This window comes from Nomascus leucogenys, chromosome 16 (genome assembly GCF_006542625.1).
Source record: "Nomascus leucogenys isolate Asia chromosome 16, Asia_NLE_v1, whole genome shotgun sequence".
NCBI lineage: Eukaryota > Metazoa > Chordata > Mammalia > Primates > Hylobatidae > Nomascus > Nomascus leucogenys.
The window spans coordinates 94,792,832-94,815,697 of NC_044396.1; the positions used below are offsets into that span (position 1 = coordinate 94,792,832).

The 22,866-nt window shown below is 60.0% G+C and overlaps 3 protein-coding genes and 1 pseudogene across 7 annotated transcripts; all 4 read right to left on the minus strand.

Moving 5' to 3' along the window:
* Window positions 1-394: 394 nt before the first annotated feature.
* SLURP2 (secreted LY6/PLAUR domain containing 2) lies at window positions 395-7,121 on the minus strand. 3 transcript variants are annotated; one of them, XM_003280743.3, is made up of 3 exons: window positions 5,777-7,121; window positions 1,101-1,205; window positions 395-802 (listed from the first exon to the last, which is right to left on the minus strand). In XM_003280743.3, exons 1-3 carry the CDS (start codon window positions 5,826-5,828, stop codon window positions 666-668), a joined length of 294 nt encoding a protein of 97 aa, XP_003280791.1. In that variant the 5' UTR covers window positions 5,829-7,121; the 3' UTR covers window positions 395-665. The 3 variants fall into 3 exon arrangements, with proteins under 3 accessions (XP_003280791.1, XP_030650943.1, XP_030650944.1); XM_030795083.1 differs by lacking the exon at window positions 5,777-7,121 and adding an exon at window positions 4,883-5,768; XM_030795084.1 differs by having other exon boundaries at window positions 521-648.
* A 97-nt stretch (window positions 7,122-7,218) lies between these two features.
* On the minus strand, window positions 7,219-10,661 carry LOC115830648 (annotated as a pseudogene). Its single transcript, XR_004026183.1, has 2 exons — window positions 10,652-10,661; window positions 7,219-9,420 (listed from the first exon to the last, which is right to left on the minus strand). The product of XR_004026183.1 is annotated as an uncharacterized LOC115830648 (transcript).
* Window positions 7,219-13,221, minus strand: LYNX1 (Ly6/neurotoxin 1). Of its 2 annotated transcripts, XM_030795082.1 has the most exons (5): window positions 12,999-13,157; window positions 12,803-12,856; window positions 11,798-12,013; window positions 11,485-11,586; window positions 7,219-11,256 (listed from the first exon to the last, which is right to left on the minus strand). In XM_030795082.1, the coding sequence occupies exons 3-5, from the start codon at window positions 11,847-11,849 to the stop codon at window positions 11,060-11,062; spliced, it is 351 nt and encodes a 116-aa protein (XP_030650942.1). In that variant the 5' UTR covers window positions 11,850-12,013; window positions 12,803-12,856; window positions 12,999-13,157; the 3' UTR covers window positions 7,219-11,059. The 2 variants fall into 2 exon arrangements, with proteins under 2 accessions (XP_030650942.1, XP_012363883.1); XM_012508429.2 differs by lacking the exon at window positions 12,803-12,856 and having other exon boundaries at window positions 12,999-13,221.
* A 7,416-nt stretch (window positions 13,222-20,637) lies between these two features.
* On the minus strand, window positions 20,638-22,278 carry LY6D (lymphocyte antigen 6 family member D). The gene is made up of 3 exons (XM_004090816.3): window positions 22,157-22,278; window positions 21,326-21,424; window positions 20,638-21,192 (listed from the first exon to the last, which is right to left on the minus strand). The coding sequence occupies exons 1-3, from the start codon at window positions 22,206-22,208 to the stop codon at window positions 20,957-20,959; spliced, it is 387 nt and encodes a 128-aa protein (XP_004090864.1). The 5' UTR covers window positions 22,209-22,278; the 3' UTR covers window positions 20,638-20,956.
* Window positions 22,279-22,866: the final 588 nt, after the last annotated feature.

The following is a 22,866-nucleotide window of genomic DNA, read 5'->3' on the forward strand; positions in this document are numbered from 1 at the left end:
TGCTGCCTCACCCCTCTCCCTATTCCAGAAGGCCTGCTGCAGCCGTCTTTGCCAATGGCACCTCCTCCCTTCCTCCATCCTGCACAGCCTCCACGTCTCAGCCGGGATGTCCTTTCTCCGAGGTTTCCCAACTCATGCTCTGGGGTGGGGGGATCCTCGTGTGCCCCAGCCCCAACTCCCACTCTGGCTGCTTCAGGAGAAGCAGCCGCTGGGCGACCTGGGCCCCTGTGCCCTTCAGGCCTAACAGTTGGCTGGAAGTGGAAGGGCCTGTTCGTGATAAGGGCAAGTGGGGGTGGGGTAGTAGGGTTTAGCCTGGGGTGAGGGAGCGAGGCACCCCCAAATCTACTCCACTCTACCCCCAAGCCCAGGATGGCAGGACTCCACTCTCACTGGATAGCTTGTGCCATATGATCCAATCACATTTTATTGTGGGGAGGTCGGGACCTGAAGGGGTGGCAGGCAGGACGGGCCCCAGGCTTGGATAGCAGCAGATTTAGGCAAGACTCCACGCAGGACTTCCCTAGGACAAGTGATGCTGGATGGTGGCTGCAGAGGCCCGAAGATATGGGCTGGCCAGGCTCGAGGGAGGGGCGGCCGTGAGCCCTGGCGCCAGGCTGTGGGGGCCGTGGGGGCTGAGTGTCCGGGGGCCTGGAGGAGGACGGCCGTCAGTCATGGTTGCAGAGGCTGGTCTGGCAGCAAGCGATGGATACGTAGGGGCCCACGCCCAGGCTGGGAATATCGGGGCAGCCTACGTGGCACATCTTGGTGACCAGAGGCAAATCCTCGGTGTTGCTGAGGACCCCTGAGTGGGCAGGAGAGAAACCACGGAGGTACCTGAGGCTCTGGTTTGCCCAGACCCTGCTGCCCCAGCTGCCACTGAGCTGAGGGTCAGACGCCCCAGGTACATGAAGCATACAGGCACTCCTGGGGGCAGACGTGGCCCTTTGCTCATACCCTTCCCTGGGCATCGCTGGTGGACACTCCCCCTCTATGCTTCTGACTTACTGGGTGCCTGGATCAGGCTCTGTCACCCTCTGAGCCCACATCTTCCCACCTGGGCAAAAAGGACGTGGCCAGCCCACCGCTGTTCCCCCACTTACGGGTGGCAGTGGTGACGCAGTGGGTGGAGTCCCTCAGGCATCTGGACGCACGGGAGCACCCTCCAAAGCCCATGCACTGGTGACACCATATGGCTTCCGCGGCAGCTGCAGACATGGGGACAGACAGGACACAAACGGACGGGAGGCAGGTGTGGGCCACCTTCTGCAGTGACGGCACGCACTCATCTCCACCCAGCAGCCCATGCCCCTTCTCAGCGGCCAGTGTCCCAACCCTGTGATCCAGCCCTCTCAGGAGCTGGGCCCCTGTCCCTCACCTTGGGGTGCCTGGCAGCCCTGCAGCTGGAGCCAGCTGGTTGCATCCTTGCCCAGGAAGGAGCCTTGGGCAAGGGTGGGGCTGGGCAGCCCTGGCTTGCAGTGCAATGTCCCAGGGCAGTGGGGGTGCAGCAGCCTGGGCTATTTGGGGTCCCAGGGTGGGGGGTATGGGGGAGGTGGAGGGGCTCTGAGACACGCTTTCTGGCCATGCCCACTTTTGCCTCTGGGTACTGAGTGGGACCCGTTAGACCCCCGGGACTGGATTCTGGTGGCTGCGATGATGCGGCCATTCCTGCCTCCACAGGGAGCCCAGGGCAAGGGCGACCAGGATGTGGTGGAACAGGAATTAAAAGAAATTAAAGAATGTGTAGGCCGGGCGCGGTGGCTCACGCCTGTAATCCCAGCACTTTGGGAGGCCGAGGTGGGTGGATCACTTGAGGTCAGAAGTTCAAGACCAGCCTGGCCAATATGGTGAAACCCCATCTCTACTAAAAATACAAAAACATTAGCTGGGCATTGTGGCATGTGCCTGTAATCCCAGCTACTCAGGAGACTGAGACAGGAGAATTGCTTGAACCTGGGAGGCAGAGGTTGCAGTGAGCCGAGATTGCACCACTGCACTCGAGCCTGGGCCACAGAGCAAGACTCCATCTCAAAACAAAAAACAAAAAAAGGCTGTGTAAACGGAAACCCAGTTGTATGTAAGAAAACCCAGTTCCCCCTGAGAAAGAGAAAGAACTGGAGTCCTTTAAAAATTCACTGCCCGTTTCTCTGTGGCTAGTGAGCCTTCTCTCCTCCTTTCCCAGGTGCTGTGGAGACCCTGTTTCTCTAGCTGTGCAGCTGCAAGGTCACAGACAGATAAACTCAAGTCGTAAAACATGTTTTTCCTTCAAAAGTAAGAAATGATGTAAGGCATGTCTCAATTAATTGAATAACTGTCTTTGTTTCTCGCTTCTCTAACATGCTTCCCCCCCGCACAGATCTCCCCTGACCCCACGAAATGCTTAAAAGGTAACTTAGCTCTTTGTTCAGGGCTCAGTCCTTTGGATGTTAACCTGACTGGGCCAGTGCACCTCAATAATAAATATCCTCCTCAACCCCTCGGACTCTCTGATTCCTTAAAATATCCCGCTACAGTGGCGGCGCCCAAGCAGCAGCGGGGAGCGGTGAGCTCTGCCTCGCTTTATCCAGGTGGACAGCCCGTGATCTGGCGACACTGTTCCGCTGGCGCTGTTGTGGGTCTGCCCAGCAGTCCTGCTCTCTGCTTTGGGCACTGCCCCACTCCCGAGGCCCGCTAGCCCTCCTGGGCACTCCCCAAGGGCGTCCCTGCTTGCTCTCTGCCCCTCTTCATCCTTGGCCACCTCTGTCCATTTCTCAGCCTCAAACTCCCTCCCTGCCTGTCCTCACCCCTGGTTCACACACCCAGGTAAACAGAGTCTCTAACACCTGCTGGGCCCGGGCCTGCTCTCTCTGCATAGGAGCCTGCAGGGTGACAAGGCCAATGGTGTGACCATAAGGATGTGAGGGCTGCTCTGTCACAGGCACCAGGTGCAGGCCCTGGCTTCCTCTTGAGCTGTGCCCCAGGCAGCCCAGCCTCAGGACACCGGAGCCCTATCCCATCTCTGCTGGGCTGCCCCCGCCTCATCGTTGCCAAAGGTGGAGAAGGGTTGGAGTCAGCCCCGGTCAGTGCCAGCTCCAAGCCCGGGTTCCTGGCAGCGTGGCTCTGTATGCACCAGCACTGAGCTGACCTCAGACCTCAGGGCACCCCAGGCCCCTGCCACTGGCCAGAGTCCTCTGGTCACCCCCGGGTCCTGTGGGCGGAATCCTCCATCGAGGCACCATGAAGAAGGTGACACAGATGGGAAGTTCTGGCCAGGGCAGGCCCCTGCCATCAGCTTTGGTCCCTCTATGAGCCCCGGAGAGCAAGCTGAGACCCCACATTCGAGAAAGAAAGATGGTGACAGCTGCCTCCAAGCCCCTCTCTGCCTTCTCACCAAAGTGGCTTGAAGCTCCCCTTGGCTGTCACATCCAATCAAGTGACAGCCAATAAGCCAGACATGCCTCTACTCAACATTGGCAGCCACAGGCCACAGCTGGCTGGGGTTGGGGGTAGCAGGGAAGATGGACAGGAGGCTGGGGCACCAGAAGGAAGAGGTGAGGATATGGGTGCCCAAGGGTGCCATGGAGAGAACCAGCTCCTGCCTGTCCCCTACACATGCCCACCCTCCCAAGGCCTCCCTGGCTTTGAACTTGCTGTTCCTCCTGCCCTCCGGGCAAAACAATTCCAGGTGCAAATGCCACCCTCTCCAGGAAGGCCTCCTTGGTTTCCAGGGCAGAGTGAATGGTTCCAACTCTGATACACCCACTGTGAGCTGCAGCATCCTGCCCCAGCTGGCATCAGTGTCCCTGCTCCAAGTGATTGTGCTCAGGGCTCCCTCCTCACCCCCACCCAAGCATGAGGGCCTCTGAGGCTGGGCAGGGTGCTCTACCCATTCCTCAGTGCTCCCTCCCCTGCACTTAATGAGGCTCAGGAGAGGCTTGCAGAAAGAATGAATAAATGAATGAATGAATGAATGAATGAATTCCAGGGGTGGTTGCAGGTTGGGTTATCAAGAAAAATAATAATTCTGTCCCTTATCAGAGGGTTTTTGATTTTCAGCAATGAGATCCTGAGGGAAGCAAATAAAATTTTAGCTCCAAACTGGAAAGGCCGCTCGATGGTGACTGTGAGGACACAGGGACGGTGTTTAGTCTGGCACCTGACACACGGGAGGGAGGGGAGATCAGAGGGCAGAAGAGGAGAGAGGAAGAGAGGGAGGAGGAGAGGAAGGAAGGAAGGGAAGGAAGGAGGAGGAAAAGAGAGGAGGAGGGAGGTGGGGTAGGAGGGGGAGGGGGCAGGAATAATGGAGGGATAAACAGGATGGTGGGATGGGCTCTGCGTGCAGCTGCATGGCTGGGGGCAGGTGTCTCCCACTGGAGACCCCCGTGCTGGCTCTGAAGCAGGCTGGCCCCTTGGGGAGATTGTGCTGTCCATGCATGGCAGAGAGCAGACACCAAGCAATGACAGGGGATGCGGGTGCCCCTGAGAGAGGCTCCCCAATCCTCCAACCGGAAGAGCGGTGAGGCAGCTTGGGGCTTGTTCCTCAAGGGGCAGGTGAGATTTCAGCAGAAGGAAGGGCTCCAGGACCCCTGGTGCAGGGAAGGGCTTCTGGGTCAGAGGGGAGTCCGTGGGCACTGGGCACCCAGGCAGGGGCTCCTGTGATGTGCCACCCCCAGCCTGGATGGCCACCTGACTGCCTGTCCAGTCCTGATGGCTGTAAAGGCTTTCTCCAGGTTAAGTTGAGTCCCCAGGGCCCTGTGTGTCTCGGACCTTCAGCACAGAGCTGGTCTGCCCTGATGACCCCAGGGCAGTCCTCAGGGTCAGCGGCTCAGCCTCTCACAGGCCAGGAGGGCGCCCCTGGGGATGGAGACTGGTGTAAGACACACCTGAGCCAGCGCCAGGGACTCACCAACGCTCCACCACCTGCTCATTCAGGGCCTGGGAGGCAGGAGCTGCCGAGGTCGTGCAACCCACAGCCAGGGATGCAGAGGCTTGGCCCCTGGGGGGCTGGGCTGCTTGGGCTTGGAGGTGCAGGCGGCCGGCAGATCAAGGGGCCAGCTGGTTTTGTTGAGGCCTCAGGGTGGGGGTGGAGACGCCCTGGCAAGAGAAGACCCTCAGGCTCTGCTGGGGGATGCCAAGGCCAGGTGTGCACGGCTGTGCTGCAGGGGTCATCCCCTTGGAGTCCTCAGGAAGGCCCTGGGCCAAGGGATCTGAAGCTGGGGGGCAGGGCCAGCCGTAGCAGACGTGGGCACTGTGGGGGTTGAGGGTTGGGGGAGGGGGAGGGGGAGGGGGTAAAATCACCCAGGAAAGCAGGGAGCAGAGGAGAGGACCCGGGAGCAGGAACTGGGGATGGGAGAGCAGAGGCACTTGGTTTTCCCAGGCAAGAGGGAGGAGGGAGTCCCAGGAGGGCGGCCGCAGGAGACAAGCCAGCTGGGAGGCCAGGCCCAAGAGGGCTGGAGGGGGGCAAATTCAGAGTGTGTGTGTGCCCGTGCACAAGGTGCGTGTGTGAGGGGTGTCACAGTGAGCTGGAGAGGTCTGGGGGCTGGGCAGAGGAAGAGGGGGGTTTGAGCCAAGGGCTGTGCGCCCTGAGAAGTGTGGGGGCCGGTGTGGGGGCTGGGGCTGAGCTGGATGGGCCTGCAGGATCACAGGAGGCTTTCGGCGGAAAGCTGCACCTCGTAGATGGTAGGGGGACAGGAATGGGTTCTCCCGAGGTGGACAGTCACAGCCCAGGGCTGGAGGAACAGTGGTTGGGCTAGAGTGATAGGGGCCCTGAGCAGGAGGTGGCCCCAGTGCCTGGACTCACCCAGCTGCAGGCTCAGGACGGCAGCCAGCAGGAGCCCAGTGTGGAGCTGCATCTTCTCCTGGTGAGGTCGGGCTGTCGGCGCCTGGCCGGCTGCCTTATACCTGCTGGCACCCCGCCCTGGCCCTCGCCCGCTCAGCAGACTCTGCGGGTCTGAGTCACCGGGCAGCCGGGCTCAGCCAAGGAGCCGGGCTGGGGTCCAGGCAGTAGGGGCCGACCTGGCCCCCAAGCTTGCTGGTTAGGCCTCTGAGCGGGCCTGTGTAATCTCATGAGCCATCTCTCCTTGTCCATAAAGTAGGGATAGTCCTGGCTGACAGGATTGAGGATCTCCTAAAACGGCCTGGCACCAGGCAAGCAATGGCCACAGGCCACTCTCCCTCAGCAGCTGGGAAGGAAGGCCTGGCACCAGGCAGGTGACGGCCACAGGCCGGTCTCCCTCAGAGGCTGGGAAGGAAGGTCTGGTGGGAAGGAGGGTCTCGGGCACCAGCCACCAGCCCACCCCTTACGCCTCCAAATGCACATGAAGCTCAGGGCTGGGTGGGAGCCAGAGGCCTTCACCTGTACTCCCACCCTAGAGTGAGTTCGATGACAAGACCTCCTCCAAATAAGCCAGAGCTTTCCCATCCTCACCCCCCAGGGCTGGGAGAACACAGAGGGAGCATGGTCGTGAGCCACCTCTCCGTCATCCGTACCGGGAATCACTGCCATTATCACACTGTGACTAACGCCCCAGGATCTGTGCAGAGGAGTAGAGGGGACAGAAAGGCCCTTGGTACTAAAAGGGACCCCAAGGATAAGGTAAGAGCCCAGAAGGGACACCCTGGAGGGCGGGAGCCGTCGGCTGTTCCTCCAAAGGCTGGCCAGGGGCTGGGGCCCCAAAGGGCCTGTCCGTAGCCAGGCAGCCCTGCCAACCCAGGGACCCCTGTGTGTCTCTCGGGCTGCCCACATGGCTTCTGTCCACCCCTGTGTCTAGGGGGCTCCTTATGGCTGGGAGGTGGGCCCAGAAGTGGGGAGATCCTGAGAGAGGGGCTGGCAGATCCAGGCCCTCCTTCCTGGGGCCGTGGAGAAGCTGGGGTGAGGAACCAGGTAGCCAGAGAGGTCAGAGATGGTGGGATGGGGTCCTGGGGGGTTCCCGCCTCCCTGACCCTGCACCCCCAGACTTCCCCAGGGGCTTGTCTGCCCCTCAGGGGGTGCTGGGGGGGTGGCCTCTCTCCCACGGAACTGGGAGCAATTCCCAGCAAGCCCCAGGAGCCTGCCTGTCTCCCTTCCTGTGCCTGGCTCCGAGGACAGGTCAGGCCTGGAGGCAAGAAAACTCCAGGGCCTGGACCGGGTAGGGTAGACAGGAGAGTGGCTGCGTGGAGCCTGGAGTGCCAGCCCAGCCAGGCTGGAAAGGTGAAGCCCGAGCTCAGGCCGAGGCAGTGGGGCTGGAGAGAAGTGCAGACAACGCGAATCCGCTGATTTATTCATGGCTCGGTGAGACGACGCTGGATGCTGGTTAGGGTAAGGGTTAGGGCATTAGCAGCAGGGGTATGGCCCTGGGAAGCACCTGGATCCCAGGACAGAAGACAGGAGGGAGAGACGCCATCCATCCAGCGGGCACTTATGCCCACGACCAGCTGAGCCGGACCAGCATTCCCATTTCACCACCCCTTACTCAAAATGCAAACGAAGCTCAGGGCTGGGCGGAAGCTGGCAGGGCTGTCCACAGGGAGGACCCCCGTGTGTCTCTCGGGCTGCCCAGGTGGCTCTGTCCACCCTTCTGTCTGGGAGGCTCCTTAAGGCTGGGGAGGGCCCAGAGGGAAGGAGATGCTGAGAGGGGCTGGCAGATTCAGGCCCTCCCCGCGAGCTGAGGCTTGAAGACGAGCGCAGACCACCCAGAGCAGTGGGACAAAGCACCTGCAGAAAAGCTCGGCATCTCCACCGAGGGCCTCTCTCCTCTTTGGACCTTTTTCAGAGTTTCAGGGTTATGAACCAAATCACCTTCATGGGAGAGGACGAATCAGACGCTACGTAGTGGGGGAGGCGGCAGCCAGCCTGGCTCCCCCACTTTCCCAGGACCTCCACCTGGAGGAAGCCTGCCCAGGGCCGCAGCCCTGCCCCCAAAGACACCAGGACAGACCAGAGCTCCTGCTGGAGCCAGGTGTCCCATGCCGACCCGGCCATGTCCCCAGGTCCCACCCCAGGGTCACTTCCTGCAGCTCCAACTTCTCTAGTGGCTGACTCCAGTTCCCAGAATGGATAACATGCTAGGGTGCCAGAGCCCGCCCAAGCAGCCACTGCTGAGTCACTCGGGCATGCCCAGGACTCAGGTCCACACAGACAGTGGCAACGGCTAGCCCTGGGCATCTACCCCCATGAAGGGGACCCTTGGTTCTGCCAGAGAGATCCCCGAAGTGGGAACTGGGCCCCCATGGTGCCCGGTGCCTCTCCCCCTTTCCTCTGCCGCTCTGCCCTGCACCCGGAGGCAGCACTGGAGGCCTTACTCTACCACTGAGGGCTTCTCCACCCTCTGGTTCCACTTTTCTCCTTTTAAGCTTTCCATTTTGTAAACTCACCTCCCCATTCCCAGGCTTGGGGGTCTAAGGAACCTCAGCTGGTGGGAGAAGCGGCTGCACTGTGGTGCAGGGGGTGGTGAGTGAGCCAGGAGGCACTAGTGTGTGGCAGCTACTTCACCTCCCTGTGCCTCAGTTTCCTCCTCTGTCAAAGGGGCAAGATAATGGCTCCCATTGCAGGGCTGCTATACACTGCTCAGGGCCACAGTGCAGTGGGGGGACCCACGTCTGTCGCCACCTTGATGCATACAACCCGGACGAGTTTACTGCTGTGATTTCTGCCGGCGCTGCTGTGCCGGTTCCCTGGTGCTGCACAGCCACGCACTCCCCATGAGTGGGCCTGCCCAGCATTAGCCGAGTGCCTTCTGTGTGCTCTACGCCAGGTGCCAAGGGCAGGCCAGCCAGGCAGAACCATGTGTGGGGCTGGGACAGGTCAGGGTGGGGGAAAGGTGGACAGATGGAGGCAGGAGGCAGGTGTGAGAAGCTGCCCACCCCACCCCTCAACACCACGGCACTTCCAGCTCCAGCAGGTCCTTGTTCTCAGCTGCCCCTGAGCCACGGCTGGCCAGGTCTCCTCCCCATCACCCCACTGAGACGCGAGACAGGGAGGACCTGATCCTGGTGCCCTCCCAGCCCTGGCTGAGGAAGCCACCCGACCCGACAAGGGGCTTGCGCAAGCCGCGCAGTGACTGCTCCCAGCCTCTCCCAAGGACGCGGGAGCCCAAAGCCGCCTCCCTCCCAGTGAGCATCCCGAGGCATTGCTGGCGGCCACTGACAGGGCCTCATCCCGGCACTGCCCTGAGGCTGGTCCTTGCAGGTGGGGGCCCTTGGGAGCTCTGGGAGGCCCCTGGCAGCCTCCCAGCCACCCCGGGCCGGGCCTGCTCTCCAGGCTCAGTGCTACAGCCACTGGGGGTAGGGGCGAGGGGAGCCCAGGCCCACCCTGTGTGGGCAGCAACTCCTTCCCAGCTCTGGGCCCAGGACGACGCCCATCTTCCCTCTGGGGAGTCACGTTCCTCCCACTCCGGGCCCGTTCCCACCCAAGGCCCCTTTGCAGGAGACTGGCACTGCCCTGCTCCAACGGGAACTGGGTGTGCCCTCAGCAAGACTCTGCCCCGCTCCCGTCCTCATGTTCTCAGGAGACTGAGGCTGGGCATTCAGCCCCAGCCCCAGGAGCAGAATGCAGGCCTGCATATAGACTCACTGCAGGGAGACCCCTGGGGTCTAGACTCTCATTCCCTGATCCCCCAGGGGTCCTGCATCAAAGCTCTGGAGATGCAATTTCCAGCAGGGGCTCCCCTGACCAGGGCCACACTTTTTTTGAGGCCGGGACAATCCTACCACATGGACTGTCACCATCCTGCCCATGCGGGATGGCTTGAAGGGCTTCCAAGGACACCAGAGCTGGGAGCACTGGTCAGGTGGGGGCCTCAGGTGCAGCGTGACCGCTGGCACCAAAAGGTCTTATGCCCCCCAAGGCCCCATTCGCAGCGGGGGCAGGCGCTCCCTGGCCTACCTGCATGGGGATGGATTGGTGGGTGTTGGGCTGACCCCTGCTTCACAGGCCTGGGGTGGGGTCCCTGGGAGTCCCCACACCCAGCTGGGGCTTCCACCCTGCCCTCCCAGTGGGTGCAGAACCAGGTGGAAGGTGATGGAGGGACCCACTCACTGTGCGCATCCCGCTGCGGGGGAGGGGCTGGGTCTCCGCCCTCCCCACCCCGCCCTCCCCACTCCCGCCCCTCGCGGCCATGAGAGGGTGGCATGCTCCATCTTCCCACGCCTACGCCCACGCCAGCCCCAGGCTGTTCCCAACCCCCAGCCTGTGGGCGCATCCCCCAATCCTGCGTCTTTTGCCTTTTGCTCGGCCAGGTCCTGCTGTGGTTGGGGACCAGGCCTCAGGCAGGCCACCTGCCCTGCCCCTTTCCTTCCCTGCCCAGAATAGCGCTGGCCGGGTCAGCGTCCAGGACCCACCAAATATAGCACGGCCCTAGGTCCTGCCAGCCTGAGGCCCGGCGCCCTCCCCGTGAGGGGGTGGGAAACGTCAAGGGGTTTGACTGAGATGACACACACCCCTTGCTGGACCCGGAAAATCTTCTGCGACTTCGGGGGCCCTGGGGCCTGCTGAGGCAGAGCCGCCCCCTCCCCTGCAGGGGCCAGCTCCTACACGGGCCTGGCAGCCTTCCTAGCACAGGGGCCGGTGCCGAAGGCCTTCCCCCCACAGCCCTGATCCTGCACTGGCCCTGGCAGCTCCTGGCCTTAGTAGAAAGCGTTGACAGCCTTCCTAGGCCTGGAAGAGCCTTTCCTCCTAAGAGTCTCCCCACCACCCTACCTGGGGGCATTCCTCCTCTTCCCCCTGCCCCAGCACACCCGGGGCAGACTGAGGCAGGGGCCTCTCCTAGGGCTTCCCAGAAGGTGGGCTTGGCCACAGCTCCCATCTGCTCAGCGCTCCCTGCCCGACTGGGCCCCTCCCCATAAATAGCCCTGGACAGGCGAGGGGCTGAGCAGCCCACCAAAGCCGGACGCTTTTGGGATCCCACACAGCATCGAAAGGTCAAGGCCTCGAAGTGAGGTCGTGTGGTGGTTGGGGGAGGTCAGGTGTTTTCTCACCCACAGTTCTGACCCTGGGCACGGCCGAGGAGGTCGCAGGGAGGGTGGAGGGTGAGGCAGGGTGAGCTGGGTGCGAGGGTGCAGCAGTGTCTCGAGAGCTTTGTTCTTGAGTGGGTCTGCCTCGGGGGCTTTAGAGCAGACCCCAGAGGGTGGCCAGGAGGATGGCGGCCAGGGCCAGGGTGGCTGGGGTGGCAAGGCCGGCGCCGTTGCAGAGGTCGTACTGGCAGCAGGAGGTGGTGGACGCGTGCTTGGAGTAGCCATCGTACACAGTCTCGAAGCAGCGGGGCACGCAGGACTTACTGACCTTCATCCTGGTGGGGGTGTAGTCTGCAGAGGGGCGGGGCGGTGAGCCAGCTCCACTAACAGGGGCAGGGGGCCCAGCTGGCCCACCCTAGCATCCAAGGCCATCAGGGCAGGGCCCCTCAGCCTGGAGCTCCCAGACAGGATCCGGGGACAGGAGAGCCTCCTTCCTCAGGACCCCCGCATGCTTAGGGGCAGGGCAGAACCTCCCCTTCGTGCTCCCCAGGCAGGGCCACGCAGGGCCCCCAGACTCACAGGTACGTGTGGTCATGCAGTAGGCAACCATAGCCGGGCAGCGCATGGGGTTGAAGCAGTTGTCTCCGTTGTAGGCACACACGTGGCAGTCCAAGGCCTGGGCTGGGGTTGGCAGATGGGAGGGAAGGGAACAGGGGTCACAGAACACGAGAGGCCCCTCCTCCAGCCCATCAGGCCCCCAGCCAGTCACCTTCCCCAGGGCAGGGGGCTAGAAGGAGGGGTGGTCGCTGGGAATTCTGGCCTCCTTCCCTACTTTCAGCCCACCTGCCCTCAAAGTGGGTCTGCCCATCCCTCTGTCCTTTGTCCATCTTACCCAGAGGTAAGCCCATGAGGACCACCAGGATCAGGGTGAGCAGGGGCGTCATGGCTGCAGGCAGGAGGGCAGCGTGGGAGTGGGAAGGTGAACAGCAGCTAGCCCTGGATCCAACTCAGGGGTGGCGCACAGAGGATCCAACTCAGGGTGGTGCGCAGAGGACGTGGGGCCGGCCCTGCCTCCCGGAGCTCCTGGTCTACTGGGAGTGCTGCAGCCCTGCACAGCAGGTGGCAAAGACAGGTGGTCAGTACTGGGCCTGAAGGACTCATGGGGGCCTGGCAGGGATGATGGTGGGCAGAGGAGCCACCTAACTCAGTGGGTGTCAGGGAAGGTTTCCTGGAGGAGGAGACACTTGGGATGGGACAAGAAGGGAGAAGAGATCAGGACATTTCAACCAGAGACCAGCACCTGCAAAAGCTCAAAACAGCCTGTAGCGCTGGATGGAGGAGAGATGGGGGGAGGATGGGGGCAGTGCTAGAGAAGGAGTAGGGGTGGGCAGAGGGGCCTTAAATACCAGGCCTAAACAAGGATTTTGCCCAGGGGATGGTTGGTGCAGAGGTCCTATGGGAGGTGGTCTGCAGCCCATCCCAAGCTGGGCCCTGGGGGCCGGATGGCTGGCCATGGCAGGACTGGGCTCAAGGGCTGGGTCTCTTCTCGCTGTTCCCCTCCCCTCTGCTCCTGGGGTGTCCCTACTTGGGGTTCCTTCTTCCAGAAGACCTCCAGAGCCCTGGTTAGGATTGTCTGAGTCCTCGGCCACTGCAGAAGCTCCCCAGCAGGGATGAGCTGTGCCCAGCTTGGGGGAAATGCATTCTGAGCCCCTCCCAGGAGGGCACTTGGGCCAGACAAGAAGCAGCATTTCCCAGGCTGGGTCTGGTGTTCGGAACGGGAATGCCCTCTCTGGAAAGAGGTTTACAGCGGGGAGGTGGAGGTTGGATTACGGCTCTCCTACCCCCGCGGGGATACTCGGCCCTCGGTCTCCGTCCTGGAGGACTAAATTAAACTTGCGCCTTCCCGAGAACAACGAATCCGTCTCTCAGGACACATTTGCCCAGGCCAACCCTAGGATGCCAAAGGCCAGAGCCAGGCCAGGCCCGCGGCTGCGAGCTTCCCGCCCCCTCTCGGAGAGCCCCGCCCCAAACACTGCGGTCCCAGGTCGAGGGGAGGGCTCTCGGCGCGAGCGGGACTCTCAGGGTGACCTCACCTGTGACCTTCACCACCGTGAGGTACCGCCGCGCCTGGGAGTCGCCCGCGGCCGCTCGCCGGTAGGTGCCTGCCTGGGTCTAATCGTAGGCGTGTCCGTGTGTCCCGCAGCACCCGTGCCGCATCGCCTGATGCTCACCGCAGGCCCAGCCCAGTCCCGCCCCCGGAACAGCCCGCCCAGCGCGAGCTCACCGCAGGCCCCGCCCCGGGCCTGCCCCGGCCCCGCCTCCTGAGCAACACGCCGAGCCGAGCTCACCGCAGGCCCCGCCCCGGACACGCCCCTGCCCCGCCTCCTGGGCTACTCACCAAGCCGAGCTTACCGCAGGCCCCGCTCCGGACCCGCCCCTGCCCCGCCTCCTGGGCACCCGCCGAGCCGAATTCACCGCAGGCCCCGCCCCGGACCCATCCCCGGACCGCCGGCTCGCCGGGCAAGCGCTGGGACCCCGAGGCCAGTCCAGGCATCTGAATCTCCAACACAGAGGCAGCCACGCAGTGACTCCCTGGCGACCCTCAGACCCACGTGTTCCTCCCGGACACTCCGCAGGCTATCTTCACCGCGTCCCGCGGCAGCCCAGCCTTCCCTGCAGCCGCCTCCGCCCACTCGCCCGCGCCGCTTCGCTTGTCTGCCGGCACCAGCCTTGCGGCCCCAGCTCCGCGCTCCTCCAGCCCAGGCCCAGTAGCTCCGGAACTGGCGCCCTTTGGCGCGCCCGCCTCGCTGCCCGTGGCCTCCGCCTGCCCTCCCCTGCGCTCAGCCCCCGCTTCCGGTCCCTGTAGCAAAGCAGCCCCTTGCTCCGTGGTCCCTCTCACCATCATGATGTTAATATTAAATAATTGCCTTTACATAACTTTGAATACTTACTTTATTGGTTCTGTTTTTGGCAAAATGTAATAAAATTTCATGGGTCCGAAAGTTTTCATTTTTTTCAGTGTGAGAAAGAAAAATAAAACCTTTTCTTCTACCCTAAAGCTCATTTTTTTCTTTAAAATATTTTTGCAGGCCTGAGGTACAGAATACACCATGCCTGCTGGGCAAGCGGGCTCTGGTTCCAGGAAATCCTTCGGTCCCCAACAAACTAGGCCAGTTGGTTGTTCTGTTTGCCAGGTAATGAGCACCCTCCTGTGCCAGGTCCTAGTTGGGGAGAGGGCAAAGAATAAAACCAGCAGCCGTTCCAGAATATTCCCACCCCATGGAGCTCACACTCTGGTGGGATAAGAGGCGTGAAAGGAACGCACAGGTCAGAACCAGAGTGTGTCGCGGGCTTCAGCCTCAGACCACGATGAATTAATACACGTGAAACTTCCCTTGCCCGCCGCCAGCCGCTCGCCTCCTGCTGTGTGGCGTGGTTCCTAACCGGTCTGTGACCCAGGGGTTGGGGACCTTTGTGTTAAAGGAAGTTCTTCAGGCAGAAATATGGATCTATACAAAGGAATAAATGACACCAGAAATAGGAAATAGAAGGTAATTTTTTTCTTATTTTTGAATCAAGTTAAAAGATAGTTGATTGCCTAAAGCAAAAATAATAACAATGTATTAAGGAATTTATAGCAAATGTAGAAGTAAATTGTATGATAATAGTAGTACAGGCTGGGCACCGCAGCTCACGCCTGTAATCCCAGCACTTTGGGAGGCTGAGGCTAGTGGATCACTTGAGCCCAGGAGTTCAAGACCAGGCTTGGCTGGGCAACGTAGAGAGACCTCGTCTCTAAAAAAAAAAAAAAAAAAATACAAAAAATTAGCTGGGCGTGGTGGTGCACACCTGTGGTTGCACCCAGGAGGCTGAGGTGGGAGAATCATTTGAACCCAGGAGGTGGAGGTTGCAGTGAGCTGTGATCACACTACTGCACTGAAGCCTGGGTGATAGAGCAAGACCCTGTGTCAAATAAATTTAAAAAAAGTAATACAAATAGACCAGGAGAGGGACAATGGAAGTTCGCTGTTGTAGATTTATTCCCCTCTATGTGAAGTGGCCTACTATTTCTTGGAGGTAGACTAGTAAGTCAAAGGTGTATGCTAAGACACTAAAGTGTCGCTAGAAAAAGACAAAGAAAAAAGCAAAGGTCAAAACACTGTAGTTAATACCTCAACAAAGGTGATGATACAGAATTATTTATAAAAGCACATGTTACAGAGACTGCAGAAGAGGAGAAAGGAAAAAGCAATGAGACAAATAGAAAACAAATAGCAAGATGACATATATTTAAACCCAGCCACAGCGATAATGACACTATGTCATCTAAACACTTCAATTAGGCTGAGCACGGTGGCTGACACCTGTAATCCTAACCCGTAATCCCAACACTTTGAAAGGCTGAGGCAGGTGGATCACTTGAAGTCAGGAGTTCCAGACTAGCCTGGCCAACATGGTGAAACTCCCTCTCTACTAAAAAATACAAAAATTAGCTGGACATGGTGGTGGGTGCCTGTAATCCCAGCTACTTGGGAGGCTGAAGCAGGAGAATTGCTTGAACCTGGGAGGCAGATGTTGCAGTGAAGTGAGATGGTGCCACTGCACTCCAGCCTGGGTGACAGAGTGAGCAAGACTCTGCCTCAAAAACAAAAACATCTCAATTAAAAACAGAGGTTGTCGGATTGGATAAAAATAGAAACAGCTAAGCATATGCTGTCGGTGAGAAACTCACCAGACATGTAAAAACACAAATAAGATAAAAGTAAAAAGACGGAGAGAGATATACTATGCTAACACCAATTAAAAGAACACAGGCATGACTACATCAATATCAAAGTAGGTTTAAAGCAAAGACTATAATTAGAAATAAAGAGGAGCATTACTGGCCAGGTGTAGTGGCTCTCACCTGCAATCCCAGCACTTTGGGAGGCTGAGGTGGGAGGATTGTTTGAGGCCAGGAGTTTGAGACCAGTGAGGGCAAAACAGTAAAACACTATCTCTACTAGAAAGAGAGACAAAAAATTTAAAAAGAGGGACATTACCAAATGATAAATTGATCAGTTCATGAAGAGGACTTAGCAATTCTAAATATGTATGCACCTAACAATTAAGCTTCAAAATACACAACGCAAAACAAACAACATCTGATAGAACGGAAGGGAGAAAAAGAAAATCCACAATAACAGAGAATTCAACATTCCTCTTTCAAGAACTGATAAAAATAGACAAAAAATCTGTAAGGATGAAGACGTGGATCACATTACCAGTCAACATGACCAACTTGATGTTTATAGGACACTCCACCTCACAGAGGGGGTACACACCTTTATTTATCAATAATGTCCTCCAAGGCAGACTGTATTCTGGGCCATAGAACAGATCTCAGTAGATTTATACGGATTAAAATCATACAAATTATTTGCTTGGACTACAACGGAGCTAAATTAGAAATCAATAACAAATATATCTACAAGATCATCAAATATTTAGAAACTGAGCAATAACATATTTCTAAACAACTTATAGGTCAAAGGAGAAACCAAAAAGGAAATCAGAAAATATTTCCAGCTGAATGAAAATGCAAACACAATTCATCAAAGTCAAAGGATGCAGCTGAAGTGGGCCCTGGAGGGAAATTTTGCACTAATGCTTCTTTTAGAAAAAAAAAAAAAAAAAAACAGAACTAAAACTTCTTTTGGAAGAGAAGGAAGTTCTCCAAAAAACACCACCTAAACTTTCACCCTCAGAAACTAGAACAAAAAGAGCAAATCAAACCCAAGGTAAACAAAATGAAGAAAACAGCAAAAATAAAAGCAAAAAAAAAAAAAAAAAAAAAGTGAGGTAGACAAAGAAGACAGAGAGAAATCAGTGAGAGCGATGTCTGAGAATGCCCCTCCGGGAGCAGGACCTCAGCAACCCTCCCCAGTCCAGCTTGTCCACGGCAGGACCAGAGAGAGGGCCTCTCGCAAACCAAAGCTAGCTGCTCCTGAGTTGAGGGCTGGCCAGTGGAGTGGGCAGCTGGGGCTGCCCCTCGAGCTCTCTGTGGGATCTGGCTGTTGAGACTGGGCATTAAGGGAGGCTTTTAGGCCCCCCTGATCTGACCGAATAATGCTCCTTCCTTTCTCCCATCTGGCCCTTCAGCCAGGACACTGTCAGGCGTCATCAGCGCCACACGGGCCTGCAACCTTGTAGGTGTGGACAGTGCAGCTGGCCAGAGGGGGCCGGGTGGGAGCTCAGGCCCGACTGGACGGCGAGGAGAGCAGAAGTTCAGAGCAGGTGGAGGGAGGATCCCTTTTCAGAGGACCTCGTCAGTTGCTTTTGCACCATCTCCCTGAGAGCTGCCCTCTGTCTGGACATTGTGCTTTGACTGCTTTTAACATTTCCATTTTTAAGGCATAGAGAAAATTGCATCCTGGTGATGGGCCAGGAGAGTCAGCCATGCACCCCATGACAGGGTCAGTGCCCCACCCCTGGGTGCTGGCCGAACCTCAGTGGCTGTGCCTTGGGGCCCCACCCCTCAATCCTATGCCTAAGACATCTCCCTGCAAGTTCTGAGCTTGGGCTCTGGCAGAGGGAGCTCCTCCTTCAGGGGCACTAGGGACATGGGGGCAGAGCTGTCGGCCCCCTCTGGTCAGCTGCGCTGTCCACACCTACAAGATTGCATTCCCTGTGTGGGGCTGATGATGCCTGACAGAGTCTTGGCTGGGGCTGAGGCTGGGGTCAGGTTGTGTCCAGGACAGTTGAGGAGCTGTCCAGCAGGGTCACAGAGAAGCAGCCTGGAGGCTGGGAGACTGAGCTAGGGACCCGTGGAGGCACAGGGCAGGGGGCAGTGATGGGCTACGGCTGTGACTGTCCTTGGGCTTGGTCTGGAGTCCTGCCAGCTCCCAGGCCCCAGTGCAGCCATGTGAGCAGCCTAGCCATCTCTGGATCCTGCAGCTTCACTTCCACTTCTGGGCCTTTGCCCAGGGCCCACAAGCAGCCTCACCCATGCTGCCTCCGTTGTCCCTGTACCTGCCGCTGCTTTGCAGTCTTCCCTGACCCACCAGCAGAACTCCCTCCTCCTTCCTTCCTGGAGTTTGGTGGCCACAGCCCCCGTTTCCCGACTTTCAGGGGTGGGAGTGGTGGGGGAGGTGGCATTCCCGCCTGCCTCCAGGCTGCACTGGGCACAGAGCACTCCCGTTCCCTGGGCCCTGGATGAGGATTCCTGCAGCCAGCCTGCCGTGAAGTGGCAGGAGTCACTTTCCCTTGCCTAGCCTTAGTTTCCCCACATGGAAGTGGGGATGGGTGGGTCTGCGGCCTGGGCACTCCTACCCCTCTGCTCTCTGCCCGACTCCCATGCCCAGGTGCCTTCTCACACCCTGCCCTGGACGCTTGGCAGGCCTGAGGCCACCTGTCCAGAGTGGAGTGGAAAAGGGCACAGATGAGGCCATGAGCGGCACTGGCCTGGACGAGGGCGGATTCTCCCTGTGCAGGAGCCCCAGCACCCGGCTCTCCGGTGGCCACCAGGGGGCGCTTGTACTCAGGCCTCCAGGAGTGCTTGCAGGCCCCTCCTGCATGCCAGCACTCAGGGGAGAAGGGGCCCCCTCACCCTTTCACCCTGGGTCATGTCCCTGAGACTGGGGTTCAAGAGCCTCCAGAGAGGCCGGCTTGGAACACCCCAGGCCCAACCCCAGCCTCGGAGCCATGTGGACACTGACTACCCACAGCCACCACCCAGGGCAAGTCCAACAGCCTGGGCCCACCTCCATCCATGGGAACCCAGCAGCCCCTTGAACAGACCTCACCAGGGTGAAGCTGGACTGGAGGGGGCGGGGAGCGTGACTCAGGGAGTATGGGCCAGGTGAGGTCGCCCAGAGGCAGGGAGGGTTCCGCGCCCACTGCGTGGCTTCTGGCTGTATTTCCGGGATGAGGTTGTGACGTGGAGTGAGATGAGGCCCTCGGCAGATGCCCCAGCAAGGAGCCTTTCTCATTCTGGAGAGGGCCAGAGGCTCCCGCAGGCTGACCCCACGTCCCCGGCATGGGAAGTCTCAGGCCTCACCCGGGTCAGAGCAGAGCTCTGCCTTCCCCCAGGGCAGCTCCCTCGCAGGCCTGGCCTGGAAAACTCACGGTGGCCGAGCCCCCTCCGACCCCAGCCAGCAGACGGTGGCATGGGTGGCAGCTGGTGAGGGGTCAGTGGTGCTCTCTGGCCCTGGGTCAGGCACTCAGCTCTTTGTCCCACTCACCATGAGACCAGCACCATCACCACCCACAGTTTCAGCGGAGGGCAGGAGCACTAGGTGGGGTCTGGGGCCCCAGGAGCGCACGAGGGGAATGCCTGCAGCCTTGCAGTGGCTGGGAGGAGGGCTGAGGGTTTGCAGGAGGCCAGGGCCACCATTTACAGTCACAGGCAGCATATGGGGTGCTGGCTGCACCAGGTGGGTGCCCACTGGAAGAAAACAGAGGCTCCCAGAGGTGGAGGGCTTTGCCTAAGTTCTCTCAGTCAGCGCAAGGAGCGACCCATCTTGGCCACCCTGGGGAGATGGGGCTTGGGTGTGGAGAAAGGGGATCCCAAGGTGGAGACAGTGAAGCTCACCCAGACCCAGTCCTGGGTCGCAGTGCCTTGGCTGGGCAGGCGGCCCTCCAGGATGGGGTTGCACAGTGGCCCTGGGTCCCAGGGGCGGTAGGATGGACAGGTGTTAAGAGCAGGCCTCCCCAAATCACGCTTCACCTCCAGTAACCATCCAGCACCCCACTTGCCCCCAGGCCCTCAGCTGGAACTGGGGGTGGTGATGATGCTGGTCTCATGGTGCGTGGGACAAAGAGCTGAGTGCCTGGACCCAGGGCCAGGGAGCACCACTGACCCCTCAGCAGCTGCCACCCATGCTACGCCACCGTCTGCTGGCCGCGGCTAGAGGGGGCTCTGCCACCATGGAATTTCCAGGCCAGGTCTGCGAGGGAGCTGCCCTGGGGGAAGGCAGAGCTCTGCTCTGACCCGGGTGAGGCCTGAGACTTCCCATGCCGGGGACGTGGGGTCAGCCTGCGGGAGCCTCTGGCCCTCTCCAGAAGGGGAAGGGCTCCTTGCTGGGGCATCTGCTGAGGGCCTCATCTCACTCCACGTCACAACCTCATCCCGGAAATACAGCCAGAAGCCACGCAGTGGGCGCGGAACCCTCCCTGCCTCTGGGCGACCTCACCTGGCTCATATTCCCTGCGTCATACTCCCCGCCCAGTCTAGCTTCATCCTGGTGAGGTCTGTTCAAGGGGCTGCTGGGTTCCCATGGATGGGGTCCATGGGACATTTCCTGGGCGGTAGCTGGACTTTCTCTGGGCAGCTGGACTTGCCTTGGCAATGGCTATGGGTAGTCAGTGTCTACTTGGCTCCAAAGCTGGGGTTGGGCCTGGGGTGTCCCAAGCCAGCCTCTCTGGAGGGTCCTGAGCCCCAGTCTTAGGGACATGACCCGGGGTGAAAGGGTGAGGGGTTCCTTCTCCCTAGGTGCTGTGTGTGGGAGGGGCCTGCGAGCCCTCTGCCCTGTGGTCCTACTCAGGTCTCACCCCAGGAGCACCCTCCACCTCTGGGGCAGTGGGGAGGCATCTGAGCAGCCTGCCCCTCCCAGGGTGAGGACGGACGGTGCCACTTCAGGCATCGCCCCATGACTAGCCCCAGGGGACATGGGCTGGAGGCTCAGGGTACTTGTATGGCCTGATGCCCGCTCCTCAACTCCTCCGTCCCAGAATAGCACAGACACAACCACACTGGTTTAAATCATTTATCTCCATGTAGAGATTTGAGTACAAAAATAAATGGCAACAAAACAGAAGGAGTGTGAAATCCGGGGATCCACAGGGCTTCTGTGCTCCACCCGCCATGCAGCTGGGGGCTGCATCCTCTGTGGGGTCTGTGGGGCCTGCTCCAAGTCATCAGCATTCCATGCCCACCTGGACCTGGTCCCAGACTTTCGGGGAAGCCCTCAGCCTGGGGCTCCTGGCACCCCCGTTGCAGCTGGGGAAGAGAGGTGTGGAATCCCCAGAGAAAGGGAAGGAAAGGCATGAGGGGCCTTCCCTGGGGGGAAGGTCACAGGCTGGGGGCTAAGACGACGGCCAGGAGGCCCAGGGCCAGCCCCAGGCTGAGGGCACTGTGGGCGAGGGCGGTGCGGGTGGGTGCAGCGTTGTGCAGCTTCTCGTTGCACAGGTCCTCCTGGCAGCACTGGATGGAGCCGGTGCCGCTGCTGACCTGGCCTTGCAGGGTGTAGCTGGGTGTGCACGACTCCGCACAGTCCTTCTTCACCAGATTCCCCCTCAGAGGCTCCACTGGGCACAGGTGAGTGTGGTCAGGCCCGGCAGCCACCTCTGCCCCTCACCTCCCCCCAACCTCCCAGCCGGCACCCACAACGGCCAGGGATGTCCCCCCAGCCCCAGGGACACCTGGACAGATGCTACTCACCTGTGTTCAGGGTCTTGCAGAAGTGAGAGCTGGCCGGGCAGACCTCAGGCTGCTTGCAGTTGCTGGAGCTGGTGCACACGTGGCAGCGCAGGGCAAGGGCTGGCGGGGAGGGAGTCGGGCTCAGCAGGCCCAACAGAGGCCTCCTGGTGACTCAGCAGGGCCTGCTCCCCCACCTGCAGAGACCCCTCCTGGACAGACGCCCTGCTGCCCTTGCCCTGGGCCCCCAACCCCGGGCCCTGGGTCCTGGTGGGGCTCGTGCCCTGAATGCAGCCTCAGGGGACATGTGCTCCAGCCTGGGCCAGCTTGGAAGAGGTGTCCTGCCCTGCCCCTGTCTAGGGTGTGTTGCAGGCCTTTCCTCCAAGTCCTCAGGGAGCTCTGTGACTGCCAAGAGGACACTGGCTGTTGTCCCCACCCCAGGGGCTGTCCTTGGAGGAGATGGCTGTGTTTCTAAGGGCCTGACTAAGCTAAGGCCCCAGGGGCGGCCAGCTTGGCAGGAAGGGCTTGGTGGCCTTTGGGCTGTCCTGGGCTGTGCTGGGGGAGACCTGGGGACCGGGAGGGGCTGGTGGCAGGGACTAGATGGCCGCCCTCCCAGTGAGAAGCATCTCAAGACAACCCCCTGCTCCACTCTCTCAGGGTCCGTGACTCCAGGAGTCAGTTCTAAGATGCTCAGATTCTGCAACATTGTAAATCTGACACTCGTTAAGATTCGGGCTCCACGTTGTTTTAAATTTGAAGAGTCTGGCACCCACAGTGTCGGGGTTCTCTGTGCCTGGAGGTCGTCAGGCCAGAGCCGCCCACCCCCCACCCCGTCCCCTTGGCCCAGCCCCTCACCTGGCCCCGTAGCCACGGCCAGGGTTGCAAGGAGCAGCAGGACTGTCCTCATCTCTGATGTCGTCTGGGAGCAGTGGGGGCCCCTGCACTGCTGAGGCCTTATAGGCACGGGCTGGGCGGGGGTGGGCCGTCCGCCAGCCAGCGGCATTCCGCAGGGCTCTGTGCAAGTGTCAGCCCAGGACGGGCACCTGCCCCACCCTGCCTGGCCCACGCCCACCAGCCTGGCTGTCGCTGCGCACTGCACCTGCTGCCCACCCCCACGCAGAGGTCTGCCCTCCGCAACAGGGCCCAGTGGCTTCCCGGCCCTGCTGTTCCTGCTGCTGCACCTCCATCTCTCCCACTTTCACTTCTCTGTCTCTGTGGGTCTTGTTCTCTCGCTGCCGTCTGTTCCTGGGTCAGTTTGTCTCTGACCTGCCACTCGCTACTCCCTGCCCCCCACCCCCCACCATCCATCACTATCCTGTGTCCTTGTCCCTGCATTCCCTCCATAGTTCCCTCAATAGAGTTGTAGGAAGAGCAGGTGCTGGTCCTACCCTCCTTGCTCTGGGCTCAGGGTTGCTGTCCGGGGTGCGGAAGGTCCTTGAGCTGTGAGGGCTCGGGGCAGCTGTGGGCTGATGGGGTGTGTGAGGCAGAGGCAGAGGCCACTCCGAGGCAGGGAGGGCAGCTGGGGCAGCAGAGAGGTAAGCACTGGACAGAGTGAGGACTGTGAG